Genomic DNA, 19,155 nt, shown 5'->3' on the forward strand with positions numbered 1-19,155 from the left:
TTTTGATTAAACACGGCTTTTGCGAACACTCTTTATACTTCACAGATATCAAGATGAATGTTTCCTGAAGAATAATTGACCCTGAAGAATAAGAATTGTAGATAAATAAATATCCTACTATTATTGTCAGTGTACAGAGTTCTTAGCATAAATACAGTTCTTTTCAACATGTCTGATAATTTGTCATCAGCTAGCTTTTTGAATTACCTAAATAATTAGCAGAGCTTTCTAGTGTTTATAACATTTGTATCTCTGTCTCTGAAAAAAAGAGATTAAAATTTATAAAACCAAGATAACTTGGTTACACAATTCAAACACAATGAAATAAATAGATCTAGAAAGATGTAATAGAACAACTGAAATGATTTCCAGACAGTAAGAATGACAGCAGAGGAAAAGAAAGTACGTTTTCCTCTGACCAGTGTAAACAAAGCTATGACTGCTTTGCTCAAAGGGTCTTTCTTTCTTGTGCCACAGGCTTTATTTTTGACACAGTAAGCTCTTAAAGTTCTTACAGTGTCATCAGCCATTATAAAATCTCTCTAGTCTTACTTTTTTTAATCATTAAATAACTGTATTTATCCTTTTGAATGTGTAGATTTGGCACTTGACTGTCAGCAGCCTGGTGTAGTTGAACAAAGCCCTGTATCATAGCGAGGAGCCCTTCCAAAAGTGATGGTGAGGTTTGGGAACGTGGTCTGTGCTCATTAGTGTTGGTCGCTTTGTGCAGAGACTCATCCTCAGCAGTAGCTCTAGCAGCCACAGCTCACACTGTGGCAGAGCCCAGATGATTTTAAACCCTGAGGTAGTCACATGTATCACCTAGCGTTCAAATCTGGTGATTGAACTAGGGAATGCATTGAAAGCAGCAGGCCTCATCCAGGTATGTATTTTGGATGAAAATTAGACATTTATAGCTGAAAAAACAATCTCTGTATCCCAGGAGTGTTTTTCAGACCTGTTCAGCAAAGGCAGTAATTTATGTTTTCTTTTACTGACACTTGTACCCCTGTGTCCCAGAAAATGGTGGTGTTGCCATCACTTGTCGCAGGCTGCAGGCTTTGTGCAGAGGCAGCAAAGGGCTTGGGACCTGACTGGCTTCCTCTGGACTGGCCTTGGTCTGCCCCTGGCTCCCTTGGAGCTTGCTTACTTCTAGCAGCAGTCGCCTAATACTTGAGTGATTCTTACCTATGTTGGTTTAGCTTTTGCCTAGATTTGTACTATATTTTTAACTAATAGATAGCGATAATAAGTCATTATTCTGTGTAGAGGGTGCTGCTATGGCCCTAGAATAAAACTGCAGCATAGGGGAGTACAGGGGTGGGATGGAGGTGGAGGCCTTGAAAGCAAAGGCACGGGATGATGAGGAGGGCTCGAGTGCTGTTTATAAGAACATGGCGTCAAGGTCAGTTACTGGTCATTAAAGGAGTGCAACCTCGGGAGCTGGGCAAAATCGTAGAATCATGGAATGGTTTGTGTTAGAAGGGACCTTGAAGATCATCTAGTTCCAATCCCCCTGCCATGGGTAGGGACACCTTCAACTAGACCAGGTTACTCCATCTGACCTGGTCTAAATAACTTTATGAGTAACATAAATCACTTCATGAGTAACAAAGAAGGCAAAGAAAAAGTACATAGCATATGTAAAACTTAAAATATATCGTGAATTTGGATGGGGATTGGAGTTGCAAAATGATGGAGAAAGAGCAATTTATGTAGCAGGTTTACAAACCTAAGAATCACTCCAAATGCTTCCTGGAGAGAGGTTGAAGAAATTACCACCATTGGTATTACACATCCTGCAGCAAAGGACTCAAGGTACTGCCAGGTCCCAGCAATGACCCCCCGCAGCTAGCTGAAGCCATTCACCTTAGGACCGCCCAGGACAGTGGAAGAGCGAATGTAACACCAGGGAAAGGGTCAGACACTAGAATGTTTGTGTATATGTCATTTTACCTGCATGGAATTTGAGCTGCAAGTGTTAGTATGGAACTAGACTACTAATAATTCTTTGATTAGACTTTTAAAACTTCATTAAGAAAAAAAAAAGACTTCGTCTAAGATATGGTTTTGCCCATAGTAAGAGTGTAACAGCTTGATGGGAGTTCAAACAACCTACTTTGTAACTTGGTTGCAACAAATTGGTAATTACCCTCTCATAAAAAATGACATGACATTTGGTACTCACTAATTATGGCAAAGTCGTCTTGCTGAATCTGAAGGCACCCTGAACGCAGTGATCCCTAGTTGTGATCATAAGTTTTAAGATGAACATAATATTCTTAGGGAGACTCCTTAGATAAGGTAATTTCTTGAGGATCTTTAATTTCCTACATTAGCTTTGCAAACTTGCAATTCATTCTTTATATTCATTGAACATCTTTGGCTTGTTTATTTCTAGCAGCAGTTGTCTAATGACCCTCTTACCTATTCTGGTTTAGATTTATACAAGAGTAGAAAAATTTCTAGGTTCGTGAACTCTATCTCTGCTTTCTGGTAGGTCATTTATACATAGATCATTAGTCATTGGTCACGGCGGTCACTGGTCGTAGCCTCAGTTTTGGCACACACCACTTTAATGTGTTAACCTTTCTCCTAAACATTTATTTTCTTTCGCAGAATTTGTATTTTTTGTTCATTTGACATTCACCCCAGGTATTCAGGCTCTGTCGATAGTGATTCAATGGTTGTGTTATCATCACCTTCTTCCACTGATTTGTCTGGTACCACTGTTTTTTTTCTCACCTATCTAAACAAAAATATGATGTAGGTACAGCTTAGTACCTCTTTGCCATTAAGATGTTGATGTATTTCATTATGAAAAGCATCAGGGAATAAAGCACCCTTGAATTGAAGGGCCTGTTTGCCCAAGGCGGTACTGAACGTACACAAATCTCTGCTCCGTTTCACCAAAGTAACTACGAGAATTTTAATGATGCATCGACTATAGAAAAATAATTGCTGTCACCTGTGTCTCCAAAAATTTCCTCTGTTGTAAGCAGTGTTCTTTCTATGTGCCTGTGTTTCATTATGGGGTCTCTGTGACTGACCGCAGGTGTTGCACACCCACTCTTAGCGCTGCTGTGGGGGCTCTCCTCATGTACTCACCATCTCCATCTTCTTTATTCTTCTTCCTGGAGCGAGAATAACTGATTTGAAAGCAAGAGTCAAGGGATGCTAAGCTCTTTTAGCTTCACTCTGTACTCTGCTGAAAACTGTTCCATTCCACCTCATCCATTCTCAGATTGTTCCTCTTTTTTTTTTTCTTTTTGTTCTCTGTTTCTCCACTGACTTAGGACCTGAAAGCTTTTTAACCCCAAAACAGGTACCACCAAGAAATTACTTCTATTCTGATTTACTTGTTACCGTACGGTTCACTTGTTACTTTTACTATAACCAATGTTGCAGACAACATCTTCATTTTTGCATTTATGTCCAGATTAAAAATTAATAGGTTTGCATTTGCCAAACTGCATGCTCATTGTTTTTCTCCTGTAGAATTGTCCATTGATCTTATTAATAATGCGTCTGCAGTAATAGCACTGTGATTATCATCTTTGCCTAGTCTCTGTTTTTTGGTTTTATTTGCCACTTCTTGCAAGATATGAAATCCACTGCAATTCTCATATTCTTTTTCAAGTACTCATTGTTTCTTTTCATAGCTGTATTTGTTACTTTATAGGAAGTTCTATGTAATTGCATTGACGAAATCTATCTCTGAGATCTCCGCAATTCCTGCTGCAGGTTTCTTTTCTATTATTCTCGGATATTCTGTTATTTCAATTTTATGAGGACACTTTTTATTCATCAATCTGGATTGTGTAATTTTGTTTGCTATGCAAACTCCATTTGTTCTTTCAAGTTCCTTCCAGTAGTTTTATTCAAGCCTTTTGGCCGGGGTTACAGACAGAAATCAGTTCTCTGTCAGCAGACATCCTTTTAAAATGGTAAGGCTGCTTTGTCCTCCAGAGATAATTTCATTGCTTTTCTTGGCCTTTATGTTCTTTCTTATCACTCACATGCTTCACTTTTGGGGAGGTCAGTATTCCTCAAATTTCTGCTATAGAGTTTTATAATTCATTTTCCCTGCTTTGGTCAACTGGAAATTATAAAGTGTTTGAAAATATCTGTTATCTTTCATGAGGGAGTGGGTTATGGAGCTACGCATCAGGTTAAGGGCGGGTGGGCTTCAGCACCGTGTGGCAGACATGCTGTAAGGCAGCAGAGGAGGATGACGGAGGCCTGAAGTACAGAGCATGAGAGGAGCTGGGTTTGGGTATGGAATATAGTACCGTCAGTCTTGAGAGATGAAAGGAATTGGCATGCAGAAGGGAGTGCAAAAGGATCAGGACAAGGGGACAGTCGTCTCTGGAGGACGGTGTGTGTTTCCTCTGCTGTGCTCAACCCACAGCGGAGTTAAACATCATCACCATGCAGTAAATAAGAAGCATATTATTAACCTGAGGGTCAGTACTAAGAGAGATTGCCATCACTGACCCAGAACCCCATGGAATCTATTCCATTCATTTTATAAATCAGAACTGATCAGGTCCCGGGTCTGGGGTTTCCTCCTCAGATCCAGCGCCTAAGACTTACCTGCATTTTGATTGTTTTCAGAGTAGTTGTCTACAGTGAATCCATCAGGCTTTCAATGCACATTGTTTTTCACTGCGATGCAGTTCATGTCTACGGGAGTAGGCTTAAGCAGTTACAGTTCCCGTGCTAGGGCTGTGGGCGAATGACTGGACTGCTGTGTATACCCAGGCCAAGGCTGTGCGAGCTCAATAGGGTCTGGAAAACTGCTGGGCGTGACACGGGAAATCATAGACCATATAAAGCTGTGAGAATCTGACAAAAGTTCCAGACAGCACCATGGGGAATAGCTGGACAACACAGGTGGTTAAGGCAGAATTGTATGAGAAACAGACAAAGTCCGCAGGTAATTGGACTGGTGCGTTAGAGACCTTTGGGGGTACAGAGTCTTGCAAGGCCAACAGCACCTAGATAACTTTATAAATAATACCATATAAGATGGATTTATGATACTGTCACTCATTTTGCCACTCATGTAACAGATGCTAGGAAGACTCATAATCCGTCTCGGTTCTTACGAGTATGTCATGAGGTGTTTGTTCATTAGTGTTTCAGTTTGAATCAGAAGCGCAGTTTAGAGGAGAGGCTCTAAACTAAACCAAAATTTGGCTCCAGAAAGGTTCTCTGTCTTCTAATGGGAACTCAGCTTTGTGCAACCATGCTACAGCTACAACTAGCAGGAAGCAAAACCCACTGAAGTGCTAGAGAAGGAGTCGTGCTGTCATCCTAAATGCAGATGTGGATGTTGGGTCTGCGGCACTGACCGTTTTGCTCTGCAGTTGGGCTGTGCTTCTTGCTAATGAAGACTTACAAAGGTGTTGTCCAACTTCACGTGCTCCTGGGAGAGCCCGTTCATCCTTCCTGCACTTGGAAAGCTGTATTACCTGCCAGTGGGTGTAAACTGCCTTATCAACGAGTGTCTCCTCGACAGTGTGAGTTATGTCTGTTGTTTTGTTTGTTAGCAGCCCGATACCTGACATACAATTAAATGCAAGGCTACATACGGTCTTAAAATACTCAGTCATATTCACTGGTTTTGGAAAGCAAAGCTTGGTACAGTGCTCACATGGTCTATTAGTTCTTACTCTTCCATATTTTTCCTGAAGTGATTTAAGTTTCTCTGTATCAACACACACACTTGCAATAAAAGAAGCATTTCTCTGACATTTTACCCTGCTGTGGGAAGAGGTAAATGTGAAAATTTAGTCTTTTATCCTATGCATTCTACAAGAAAAAACGTCATTAGACATCCTCAGAAAGAAATGCTGAGGATCTCGCGGTCCTAGCTGGCTGTTTCCAACAGCTATAGAAATGACTGCTGAGTAGTGACAGAAAGCATGTGCTGAACTGAGAAGGAAGGTTATAAAATCATGTGTTTTAGGAATTCCTGAGTTTGTCAAGAAAATAAAAGAGAAACATTGTCACTGTTGTTACCACCATAAAAGCATATACTTAAATTTCTGTAAGACGGGTCTGCATTATAAAATCTTGTGGCTGATGTCCTATCTGTGCAAAATTCTCATCAAAATAATGAGCCAAACATTATTTGTTACTCTTTCTACATTTGAAAAGAAGATTCAGTTTATATTTTTTTCTGTAGTTCGTTGGTAGTCTTCTCCCAAAAGACAACTTAAATCTTAGAATCTTAAAAATCTTAAGAAAAAAAATCTTAAGAATCTTAAAAAAGTAATACTGTAAAAAATAAACTTTCTGCAATTACTAGGATGTCTCTTTATAACTATTAAAACTTAATTCTTTTGAAATACTTCCTGTCAAATTATTCCAGAAGCTGCAATCAAATGTTTATTTCCATAAGACTAAAAAGTACTGTAACATCTCACGATAGACTGTCATATTATGCTCTGGTTCTAATGGATATTTCAATGAGATTTCAAAGATAAGCTAAAATGCCAAAGATACTTTAACAGTAAAGATAAAAATATTCTACCATCTGTGCTGCTTATCTTAATTTTTAGTTTTTAGTTGAAAACAATTATGTAAATTTTCAACTTTTTAAAATAAAATGATGGATCATAATTTATTGAGTTATGATTTTATCATCATCAGCAGAACCTTGACTTATCATGGAGTCAGATCTAGCGCTCTGGAGCTAAAGGATGTAACCGTTGTGTATTCTGTGAAAAATCAGAAAGTCCTTGGGGCTGGATCTTCTACTGTAGATAAAATTAATTGTATGCATAATGTTTGAAGAATGGCATTGTGCAGACATTTTTGGCGTCAAGCAATGGTGTAAATCAGGCAAGGCTAAAATAAGTGAAGTTAATGCAGAATTAAATAAGCTAAGTAAATAAGTATTGTAATCTGTTGTTACAATTTTTATCTTAGATATCTAAATGTTCACAAAGTATTATTTTAGTATATACTACTAAAAAGGTATAATTTCTTAGCCAATTTTAAGCAAATTAGTTTACTTCTTTTTCTGTGATTATGTTTTCCATCTATAAAATGCAGATATACATACATATTTTCTTCAAAATTACATTTCTCAAAATATTTTTGAGAACTGAGTTTTCAACTCATCATTTCTTCAGCATTACTTATTGCTGTCTTGTGTAGTAATGACATAAAATTTTCATTATGTTGTCATAGCCAATGCCATTAACATGATCAGTATTTTATATCTTTGCTCTTTATGCAGAGGTAACTACTATGAATGTGTGTTACAATTTACATTCACTATCTCAAAGCCTTGTATAAGAAAGCGGATTGACGTTTCAGAGCATTACTCTAACATAAAGCAGGATTATTAGGCTTATTTTATAGCTGGAAAACTGGGACCCAAAGATTGTCAAGATAAATCTAGGTGAGGTGAATCACCATCTTAACCAGTGTACACTAGATTGCATAGGTACCATACATCAGAACTGGGACTGAAACTCAGGCCTCAAGTACTAGGGCATACTCTCCTTCAGCGATACTAAAATGTACAGCCTTCAGATTTTCATTAAGTAACTTAAAGACTTTAATAAACAAGAGCATTTGTTAAGGTGCTCCAAAATGGTTAAATGGATCTTAATATTTTAATGTTTTTTTTGTGAAGAGCTAAAATTCAGACAGATTAATGCAGCTTTTCCATTATGGATTTAATATTTCAGTACTAGCTTCTGGAGTGTTTAGCATTTTTCACTGTGCTGATTAAAATCTGTTGTAGATGATAATTATGCTGGTTTTATCATTCAAACACTCAAAATTGATTTTTAAATCTTTAAGTGGCTTGTACTAGACTTTTATTTCTCAAAGGGTTTAGAAGTCTGCTTGTATTATGTCCTTCCGTCATGTTCTCTGTAAATGCTAAATCAATGCAAAATTAGTAGATTCCCAGTTCTAAAAAAAAAAAACACCCTTTTTTCGTAGGAGGAAGAACTAAGGAAAAGTGGAGAAGCCAAATACGCACACTTGAGTGATGAGCTTCACGTATTAATTGAAGTGTTTGCTCCACCTGGGGAAGCATATTCTCGTATGAGTCATGCCTTGGAAGAAATAAAAAAATTCCTCGTTCCCGTAAGTGGCTTATAGCATTCTTCTGTGACTGGTTATGGTTTTGCTGCATTGAATTTGTGCCTTCTTTAAGGACTTTTATCTAACGGGAAAAAAAAAAAAAAGTTCTGTTGAACATTCATCTTTTGTTGTTTCATCTCATGGAGATGCCAAGCAGGCCATTAATTGTCATAGTTGATCGCCTGATATATTTTCTAGATGTTTTATTATTTCCATTTGTCATTGTTTTTTGCTTTTCTTTCTTGGTTTTTGGAGGGAAGGGTGGATTACTTTTTCTCTGGTTGCAGACATTAGTCATTACTATGGGAGTACACTTTCAAGTTTTTTGAATATTCAAGTCTAAAAAAATTTTTGTATATGTAGTGACTTACCTAAATAGCTTGCTAATGAAGTTAATGAATTTCTTGTGGGACAAACAGCATGAGCAAAACATTCCTCAGGCATTTCTGTTCAGGCAGCTCGTCATGACTCAGACCACAGTTTAGCAATCCTCCATCAGCTAGGAGAGCACAGAAACATATCCTGAAGTGGGGAACTTTTCCATTTGATTTATACTATACTAATATACTATATCACTTTCTGAAATACTTACCTTTTTTTCTATTGATTTTCCATCAGACTCTCTGAAATTTATTTTCTCCACGTCTATACAGTATTCCATTATATTTTCATACTTAAAATTTGCCCTAGAATTTAAGCATATGCATACTAAATGCTACGTAATGGTTGCTTTGTGTAGTACTAGAATTATGTGAGTTATCGTCTGAGGTCTATCCTGAGACTATTTAGCCCTCTAAAAATGTTCATAACTTGCATTCCTAAAAAAAAATGTAATGGGAGCTTGTTTCTATTTGTGATAAAAAAATGAAGTGCAATAACTGTTCATATCTCTTGATAATAATGGAAGGATTCAATGAATGCCTTTTTATTATGAGGAATATGAAGCCAAGATAAGAGATGTTCAGGTGAGGCATGTGCATATTTGCATGGCAGAACTTTAACTTAAAATTAACTTAAGTAAAGGTAACTTAAAAATGTTAAAAATAAACAGCTGGATATTTGTTTTAAATAATAAAGTTTATTGGCACCAAGTGAGTGCCCATAAATGAGCTACATTTTAAACAAGTTGACTCCTTCTGATTCTTCCTTTCCATCCCCTTATGCTTCCAGTTTGGGAACACTGGTAATAAAATGCTATTTCAAATTCTGGGAAGTAACCATGAGAGAATAGAGCATTTTTTTCATCATTTCTGACTCTGTGTTGAACATACAGTACAAGGGACAAATAAGGTCAGTGTCATAATCCTGGCAACATAATGTGGAATGACATTTTGGGTACAAGTTAAGGGCAAAGATCCACCAACCCATAACACTGGAAGAAAATTTATAGTTAAGTGTCATGTTCCTGAAAAGTCTGGAGTGTTACACCTGGATATGGTAACCGGGCTAATTACAAAGATTGCCAGTCTCTCTCCTTTGGATAACTCTCATTTCCAGTTGTTAGTGAATTTGCCGAACTTCAATTTGTTTCTGTAAGAGGTTCCTGTTTAAAGTTATCTTTGTACATCCTTTTTATTCTGGAAGAGAGCTCCTGCATTATAGCATTACGCAGTGATGAGGGTACCGATTCCTGTGCCCCCTGGTTTTTTAACAGCCATTGCGTATTCTGTCCAGCTGGAGAAATCTGCTCTGGGTGGTAAGGGAGAGAGAGCAGCGCGTGATGACACTGGTGTTAAAATTTGTGGCATGTTGCTGTTGTAAATATTCAGCATCTGTGCAAGCATATATTTTGTGTGACACATTATTTATTGATAAGGATTATATGTATTTTCCAGCACAAGTATAATAGCTACACTGGAGGATATATAAAACCAGGTTCTTTGTTACAAGATTTTGAACTTGGTTGGCAGCGGCAATAATCACTCCAAACAAGTAAGAATTGTACTTTATGACTTGTGTGTTAGTTTTATCCCCTCTGCTTCATTTCAGATTTACAACAATTTACAAAGCAATTATTAACTGGCTGGTTATAACATGTGTCAAGGGGTTTACACTCAAAAAGCTTGCACCGGATAATTTCCTTTTTGTTCCCTATTTACAGCATATCTTGAATTTGTTTTATGATGTTTTGTTGTTTATAAGACCTAATTTATTGCCGCAGTGAATACTAGAATTGCATGACAGGGATGAAAGCAGTAGAATCTAACAGTTTTATTTATACCAAATCAAGGATGTAATAAACTATTCAAATGAGTTTTCACATTGCTTATGAATTTTGTGAAGTTTAAGTGAAATATTGCCCTCAGAAATTACACTGGTTGTGTCAGTAAGATGGAAGAATGTTTTTATACTTTATGCATAAGTTTTAATGAGACTGAATTTTTAAATAAATGTCTAGAGAACATAATAATAGGAAAAGAGAAACATGTAGAATAGGACTGAGAAAAAAAATGTTCATTAATTGAAGCAAATTTTGGTGAACAAAGACTTTTGATTTAAATGCAATTACTTAATTACCACCTTTGACCTTGCCCAATAGTATAAAAATTTTCACTAGTGAAGATTTTGCCTCCAAGGCAGAGGCGGAGACTAAGTACGGCTATTTACAGTGGCTGTGCCACATGTTAGCAGGTTTCAAAGCTGCAGTGGGCTCGGCCTCAGGGGGTGCGTTGGGATCCCTCCAACAGGCATTTCAGGGAATGACTGAACGCCCAATGTCTGCAGCCTTCGGCAGTTTGCCGGCCGACACACTTTTAAAGCCAAGCCGCTTCATTTACTGTCTGCTGCTTCCATTTTGCAAACGGCTTGAGGTCTCCATGGGAGCTACCATCGGGGCGTTGCTGACTGGTGGATAAGATTTGTTTTGCAGCAGACTTTGCAAGATCTTTTGTGAGATTTATGCAAAACTTTGGCTTTTGGGGGGTTCTTATATCCAATTACTAGTTAGATACTATGCTCCGTTTTATTTTGATGTTTACTTTCAATATGAAAATTTGAATATAGTGGAAATATGATCAAAAGAGCTATGAATAAGAAAAAAGGATTAATACCTCAGGGTTTTGAAACACAACTACCAGCTCCACTATTCTTTTTCTTTTTTTTGGCAACCTAGTAAAAATAAAAACCGAAATGTGCTCCCCCAAGTCAAGATTTTAGGGTAAAAATCAAATTTGAAACTGACTTTAATGTAATATAAGTTATCCAGTATTAGCTATGTGGAAAGAACAAACAGTAGGATTACATAGGAGGAGGACATGTGTTTTGCAGATTCACCTCTGTGGCCAACACAGATTCAATAGAATTCATAGGAATCTGCCTGCCAAATACTTCTGACCCCATCTGCCGGGGACCTAGGTCTGGTTGAGGAACCTAAGGCTGATGTTATATCTCAGTGCCTCAGAGTGGCATGTAGGGTTAGTGAACTGGAAGGGGAGATGTTTAAAATGGCCAATATGGGGGGGAAATAGCTTATTTTAAAAGGTTCATATGTATTAAATGCTTGAAACTTTCTTCACCATTAATGAGTAATGAAATGCTATATCATTCTTATCAGATATGATGATATCATTCTGATTTACATCCAAACATACAAATATATTTTCTGACCAAGCTATTATTTCCATATAGTAAGGGGCTATGCCATCTTTAGGAGTCTGTGCTGCCTAACACATGCTACATCTTTTTCTGATAACCATTTTTATCCCTTTAAGCAGAGCATTTTTATTTGACATGGTTAGCATCCCTTGGGACGAGGCGGGAAGCAGATACTGATCATTCATTTTATGTGTGAGTGCTCTGTATTAGGGAGCTATTATGTAGAGGGCAGGTTGCAGCTGCAGTGACACAACCGCTTTAAAAAGATTGTTTACAACTGTGCGGTCAGATGATCAGAAATCGAACCAATTACCACTTTAAGAGCTGCTGTTCAACTTATTTGCATACATTTTGCTAACCACTTGTGTCTGCTTTAAATTGAGGCATATTGGCACCACTCAAGGGCTGGGAGTAAACACGTGGTCGTTTAATGCAGTCCAGTTGATGAGCGATTGCTCATGATTATCTGCCGGTACCCTTCGGAATTTTCTGAGGCTGTTTATCAGATTGGATCAAATCAGATCAGATTCCTTTATTAGGAAATAGCCTGATATCAAATCAGATCAGATTCCTTTATTAGGAAATAGCATGATAAGGCAGCAGGTGAATGCACGTTTTTATGTTGTTGTTGTTGTGAATTCAGAGTACAGTGTCTTCCAGACTTTCTTGTAGGTGCCTAAATCTCATCTTGCTCCATACCATTGATTAAAATAATCTTCTTACCAATCATTTAAGAATAGTAAGTGTTATCACTGATCCAGCTTCCAGCATGAGTTCTTCAGTCTTCCTAACTAGAGATGGAAAATTAATGAGGAAAAAGAGCCTTTCAGTGAAATAAAACATTACTAACGTCATACTGTAAGTTATTCATACCAGAAGTATGTATGAAAAAATTGAGATTTGGGGGGAATTGAAAACAAACTTTCCCAGTTTGTTTCATTGGAACAATTAAATAATCTTACAGTAGAGTTTAATCCCTTGAAGGTCTTTCTCTAGCTAATGTTTCAAAATGAATTTTTTTACTTCAACTATACATTTATATATATATAAATATATACGTATAACAACTCGTATATACTACAGACCAAAGTTACTAATGATGACTTATTCCATGTTGTGGTGGCTATATTGTAGTATATACAACACACGGTGGCAATTTTTTGTCACAACATGGCTTTGACTGGTTTATAACAAGTATGGGTAGGTATATGACATTTATTTTGACATTTTTTTATTAGCCATCTGAATTTCTTCTGTGCTACAGTATAATATGAAATCTCTATTTACATACCATTTCACACTCCGTGGTTTTGTAATCTTACTTTTGTTTCTAAATAAGATATACTGTTGCGGGGGGGAGGATTCAGTCTTTTTGTCTTTTTTCAAAGAACCTCAACAGGCAAAATATTTCCCTGACTATGATGGTGAGCAGTGGCACAGCTCCATCTCTAAAAGAGACATCTTTTATACCTGTCAAAGTAAATAATAATTTATACTTGCACATTCTGCAAAGATACTTGCGATAATAAATAATTACTACCGTAATTGTTTAAAAACTGTGATAAGAAAATTATTTGAGCAGCTGTTTCAGTTGTTCTGTGTTCTGGTTTTCCCAGTGTGCAACGTCTCCTGCAATTTCACACACAGGTTTTGACAATCAAGAAAAAAAATTCAGAGATTCCATCAAGACCCAAAATGTCATAGAGTTTTACCTGTTCACAGCTTTTTTTTCCCTAAATGTTACTTATCAAATCAAATTATTATAACTATGTTAAAACACAAGTGTACTCAAGAGAGTTATCATAGCTTGTGGACAGTGGTTCTTGACTCTTGACAGACTCTGGAGTTTTTCTTAACCATGATATTGGCCGATTGAGCAGCAGCACGTGCATAGTTTAAATTTTAAGTTTGATGGAAATAACCCTAGAGCTATGCCTCAAAGTGAAGGTTTGGCAGGGGAGATGTACACTAAAATGGCCTTTTTAATTGAAAATTAAACTCCACTATTTCTCAACTGACTGAATTTTTATGTAGCTACTGATACACAGTATAGACTACTGTTTCTTTCTGCAGCGAAGCTATGAAATGGATAGCAATACGAAGAGCACATAATTCCTCAAATATCTTTAAAATTGTGTCGTGATGAGCAGGTCGCCTGTTGGTATGCCAGACCAACAAGTATCTTCTGCCTAGGCTTAGCTGCCCAGCTGCTTCCAGGCGGTATAGCTACTTCATCGCCTCAACTGTGCTTTAAGGGTTGATACTCCCACTCTGAGTGGATTAAGACCTTTTTAGATATGCCAGAGACATATTTAGTCTGTGAAAGCAATCCCTTGCTGATCTTTCTCTGACACACAAAGGAATCAATATAAAAGGCACAGCCTTATTGCCAGAGCCAGCCCTTTGTTTTGCCTTTCAGATTAACTGGAGACATTAACCTGATCAGGGATTTTACACTGATGATTAATCTGAATATACTATGGAGACATTGCTGTAGTTTAAAGAAATATTTACAGCTTGCTCGGTGAGTCTGTATTCATCAGCAATTTTATAGGCTTGTCTTGCTGCTTCCTCTTGCTAGGGTGTAGGATTTTCACCAGTGTCAGATCAGAAGCAATGATTTGGGTGTAGGTGATAAAATTCATGCCGAGAAATTTGAATTCTACAGTATTGCTCCTGGTTTCATAATAGCAGGTCTGTAATATGTAGCAAGAAGTGGGCTGTGGTATTGTGCATTCGGCTCTACAAACCCCTTCACCTCAGAGGGACCACCAGACCCTCCTACACATCTGGCGTTTCATTTAAGAGCTGCGTGTGTGAGTACGGATTTGGCCAATCGTCTCATCAACAAAGGCTGGGTATTTGGCCCAGTGAAGCAGCTGCAACTTCATGGTCTGAAAACAAAATTCCACGTGGTTCTATATAAAAGTAGGCATGAAAAGCGTATCTAAAACAATTGTTGTTCATGCAAATAATTACTTTGTAGTGAAAAAAAAAATGTGCAAGATATTGTTACGTGTTTCCATCATATATAGTAGTCTCTTTTTCAGCCATCAATATGAGGAAAGAAAAGACAATATTTGGATAATAATTATAAGACTGAAAGCAAGGACATTAGTTATTATTAATTATTCTTTATTTATTTTGACTCTTTCAAAGAATTGGTTTGTGGCTTAGCCAGGTTACTTTATTGTGTTTTGCTTAGTTCAGCAAAATGCCAATGGGATTTTTGAGGTTTAATTCACTTGTGGAGGTAGACTCAAACAAAAAATTTATTTTCCTGCTTTAATTCAAATTGAAAAGCAGATAATACCCAGGCAGTGTATTGGGGTTTGGGATTTGTTTTGGGTTTTTGTTTCATTGTTTGCTTTTAAAAAAGGGGGAAGAGAGAAGGTTTTGGTGGCATTTGTAAACTTTTTATCTTTTTTTTTTTTTTTTTTTAATGCTGCAAAGGTCAGTGTAGCCAATTTTGAGGATGCCGAGTTATGCTTGCTTAGGAAAGCATGAAAGAAAAAGCACAAATACAGAGTAATCTTTTCTCTGTTGTGTTCTTTCAGCTTCCAGCAATCAAAAATTGAATCTCGTCAAGGCCGTATCCAGACTATCTTGCCTTATGCCCTGTGGTAGATTGTTCTTCTCTTCCCTGAACTTGTCAAATTCTTTTTTGAACCTTAGTTAAGTTTTTGGCCTCAGAAAACCATCAGACGGCAATGAGTTTCACGGTTAATTTTATGCACTGGGTGTAAATCAAAAACCCAAAAGCCCATTTACTCTTGTTTGTTTGAGGGCAGCTGTGTAACACTTTATGAGTGCCCTCATCTTCTTGCATGGCTCAAAGCAATGGATAATCTCACAGCAATCCTCACTCTTACATTGTTCTGGATTTGTTTCTTTTTAAGCTCTCCATGTTTTCTTGTACAGAAGCAGACGTAGCTCTGATTATCCATGTGACATACCTCTGACTATCCTTCCCCCGTCTTTCTGTGTTCTCCTTAGCACACCCCTTTGGTTTTCTGTTGGGATGGGGCGGCCGGGATGGCACACAGTAGCCTCATCTCGGTAACCAGGAAGCAGTGCATCAATTACATGGATCTTCTGTTGTGTTATGGCTTAGTGTCATGTTTTTTCCTAATACTATCTACCATTCTTCCCACTTGCACTGTTTTGATGTTTTCCAACTGGCATTTGTAAAAAATCCAGGGCATCTTTCTTGAATCTTAATAACTAATTTAGAGCTATTTACTTTCAGTATTTTAATCTTTAGCAATACTTAGGTTTAATTATTTTCATGCGCATTATTTTGCTTTTATCAACACTCAATTTTTTCTGCCAGTTTTATTTCTAGTAATTGAGTATAATGAGATATTTCAGCAATTCTTTGCAGTAACTTTAGATATTATTGTCCTGCATAACTTTAAATGAAATGCTGTCACATCACTATTCATTTTTTAATATATATAATTTATAACTAGGATGGGCAAAACAGATTTTTTTAATCACTTAACAAACTCTTCCCCTCAGAAAATAGAAAATTATAAAAACAGCCCAGCTATTCTTAATATTCTTTTTCCTTTAATCAAAGCAAGAATTATTAATCAAAAAGCTGCTTTCTCTTACCTTTTGACAACTTCTGGTGCAGCTGATGAGAGTTTTGATCTGCATCTATGGAGATCTTTAAAAATGGATGTCTCATTTGTTCTGTGCCATGCTATATGACATAAACCTGTTCAGAAATAACCTGTATGAAGGATAACGGTACATTCATCCACAGAATGGATGTCTACAAGACCAGGGAAAACAACCTGAGCACATTCGGCATATGCAAACATGAGAATGTTTCAGTAAGTGAAGGGTATCTATTTGTATATATTCCTGATGTTTTGAAAAGTTTAAAGTGTCCTAATGGCAAGGAATAATATGACAAAACTGCACTGGCATGAGAGATTTTTTTAAAGAAAAAATACCTTCAAATATCAAGTTGAAAAGATTGTTAATTGGCTATGAAAACAGCTTTCTACAGAAAAACCAACACCTTTAGCTTAATATGGTTTTGGTGCATCCTCAGTGATGAAGGGATGGCAAGAAATTATAAAGAATCACTGTATAAAAATCAGAAAAAGATGCAGAAGGCAGATTAATAGCAATTCAATTTATAAAATAAAAAGTCCATATTTAATTGAATAGTTGTGAAGGAAATATGTGGCCAACAATGCAATGATAATACAAATGATTTCAAGGAACATTAGAAATAAAAGGAATCCTGAAAAAGATATAGACTTCAATCCCTGGAGATATTAACTTTATGAATAACTTTAATGATGCAGAAAAAGCAGAATGTTTCCTTAAATATCAACTGTTTAGCTGGAAAAATATCGGATGGAGTAGTTGTATCTTACCGAAATGATGCAATACTTTGCAGTTACTAGTCGAGTAATGTTAATTTCAAGAAAACTTGTTTAGAAAAAAGGCGGGAAACCAGAGAAGAGATCATAGTGTGCTGGTCTGAGAGCAGTTCTGCGAGCGGCAGAGCTAACGAAGGCTGGTTTCTAATGACTTCATGTCTCGTATTTAGATTTGGGGGGGGCAGGTAGGAGATGTGTTCTCTGTCTGAAACTTTCATGCATTCCAGACATTCACGACTTCATTCATTTGTGGGGTTTTTTGTTTGACCTTATGTGAGCATTTGCTCTTCAGTAAGGGCACTAACTTTTTCTTCCTCACCCTTCTGGGTGAGCACTTTCATGAAACTGGGAAGGATTGACTGTTTTAGGACTAGGGGACATCTGTCAGATACAGCGGGAGTTGACCAGTGAGTCAAAAGTTAATTGGGTTGGAATGACAAGCAGTGGAATAGAAACATGGCCAGTGAAAGAAAAACTTGGGGTAGCAGCATGACTGTGTGGTGATATTGCTGTGACCTGACACCAGTCCTTCACTGAATAGTTGGGAAAGATTGCAACTTATAAAAAAATTAAGCAAGGAATCTAACCACTGCTTTGAAGTTTTTATGGTTTGACAAAAATAAATTTGTCAACAAATCTGATTTCATATTCGATGTGAAGGTTTGTTGATAAAATTAATTGTGTTCGTGACAGCTGACATTTCTGTAAAAATCTATCACTTGTATGATGTAAGTGACAGGGGTCAAAACTTCTCAATAAGAAAATTTCCCTAAGTAGGTGTGTCTGTAGCAATTTTCTTAAGGAGCTGGTATGTGAAATTTCTTTTTCTGTCAAAGCTGGTTTGTGTATCAAATTTCGAAGATCGAGATTTGCATCTTGATATTAGATTATTTCATTTGAACATATTCCTCTCTCAACACAGCATGTTCCTTTGGGTGAGACCTACAGAGGGGCACAGGTGGTGCAATACTTAGACCCGTAGCAAAATCCGTAGCCATTAAGCAGGTGAAGAGGTGTCTTGCGTGACAGGGGTGCCTCAAACTGCATCCTCAGCCTTCAGCCCTCTTACACTAACGTGAAAAATGCTGAGCACTAGGATGCATCTTATATCCTGCCTCCCTGCTAGGTTTAGGCACTTAACTTTGGAAACACCAAGGTGAGAGACATACCTCCAGGTCAAGTAAGAATGAAACTAGAAAAGGACTTTAATGAGAGGAATCATTCTCTGGAGCTGCCCATATTTCATTGACTACAAAGGGAAACCGTTGGTGACTTAGGTTAAAATAAAATGAAACTCTCATAAGTATATAAGCCTTTTTTAAAAAGGCAGTGTATATGAAACACACTCTTTCTGAAGAGTCACATGATGACACACTACACCCTAGCGATCAATTTTGTTCAGAGCTAACTGGAGACCTTATGGATAAATAGGAGAGAGGAGTCTGGTACCCGAAGCTGTAAATGGGAGTCAGTTGGGAATGATGGGGCAGAATTTCACTACCGAATGGAGGCAGGACCTTGTTCAGAGAGGAGGGCTGAGGACAAATGCAGAAGTCAACAAAAGCATGCTCAAGAAGAAGTATCTCATATTTCCTATTTAAATGACTTGAGTACAATTGCTGTCTACCTACTTGCTTGCCATTTTCTCTCAGCTGTTTGAAAACTCTGTGGTGCGTGCGGTTTATTTTTACACTTATTACAAACGAAACAGAAAAAAAATTGGAACTATCTCCCTTAGACATGCTAGAACAAGATTTGTGTCTGTTGGACAATAACTCAACTTCAGCCTAATTTTCATGGCTGCATAACTTGTGAATGACCTGGTGAGTTAACAACTCAGTTACAGCACCGTTGAAAATCCGAGTTTTTAGGGACAGACTGGAGGAAGTGAGTAATTTTTGGAAGCAAGCAGTGTGACAAGCTGGGCAGGATCTGTAGCTGTTTCTGGTTAAGGTACATACTTATATTTATGTTTATATTGAATGCTTACCACAGTGTTAGCCTGAGAAGGACAGTACAAGAAGGAACTGAAAACAATGTAAAGTCC

The 19,155-nt window shown here is 37.3% G+C and overlaps 1 protein-coding gene across 2 annotated transcripts in view; it reads left to right on the forward strand.

Annotated features, from left to right (window-relative positions):
- The window catches only part of KHDRBS2 (KH RNA binding domain containing, signal transduction associated 2), a 597,540-nt gene that overhangs the window by 413,995 nt on the left and 164,390 nt on the right, over positions 1 to 19,155 (forward strand). For both annotated transcript variants that reach the window (XM_054195575.1, XM_054195574.1), the window contains exon 4: positions 7,969 to 8,115. In XM_054195575.1, coding sequence (XP_054051550.1) covers positions 7,969 to 8,115 — 147 coding nt within the window. The remainder of the gene's footprint in view (positions 1 to 7,968; positions 8,116 to 19,155) is intronic.

This window comes from Rissa tridactyla, chromosome 3, assembly GCF_028500815.1.
Source record: "Rissa tridactyla isolate bRisTri1 chromosome 3, bRisTri1.patW.cur.20221130, whole genome shotgun sequence".
Taxonomy (NCBI): Eukaryota; Metazoa; Chordata; class Aves; order Charadriiformes; family Laridae; genus Rissa; species Rissa tridactyla.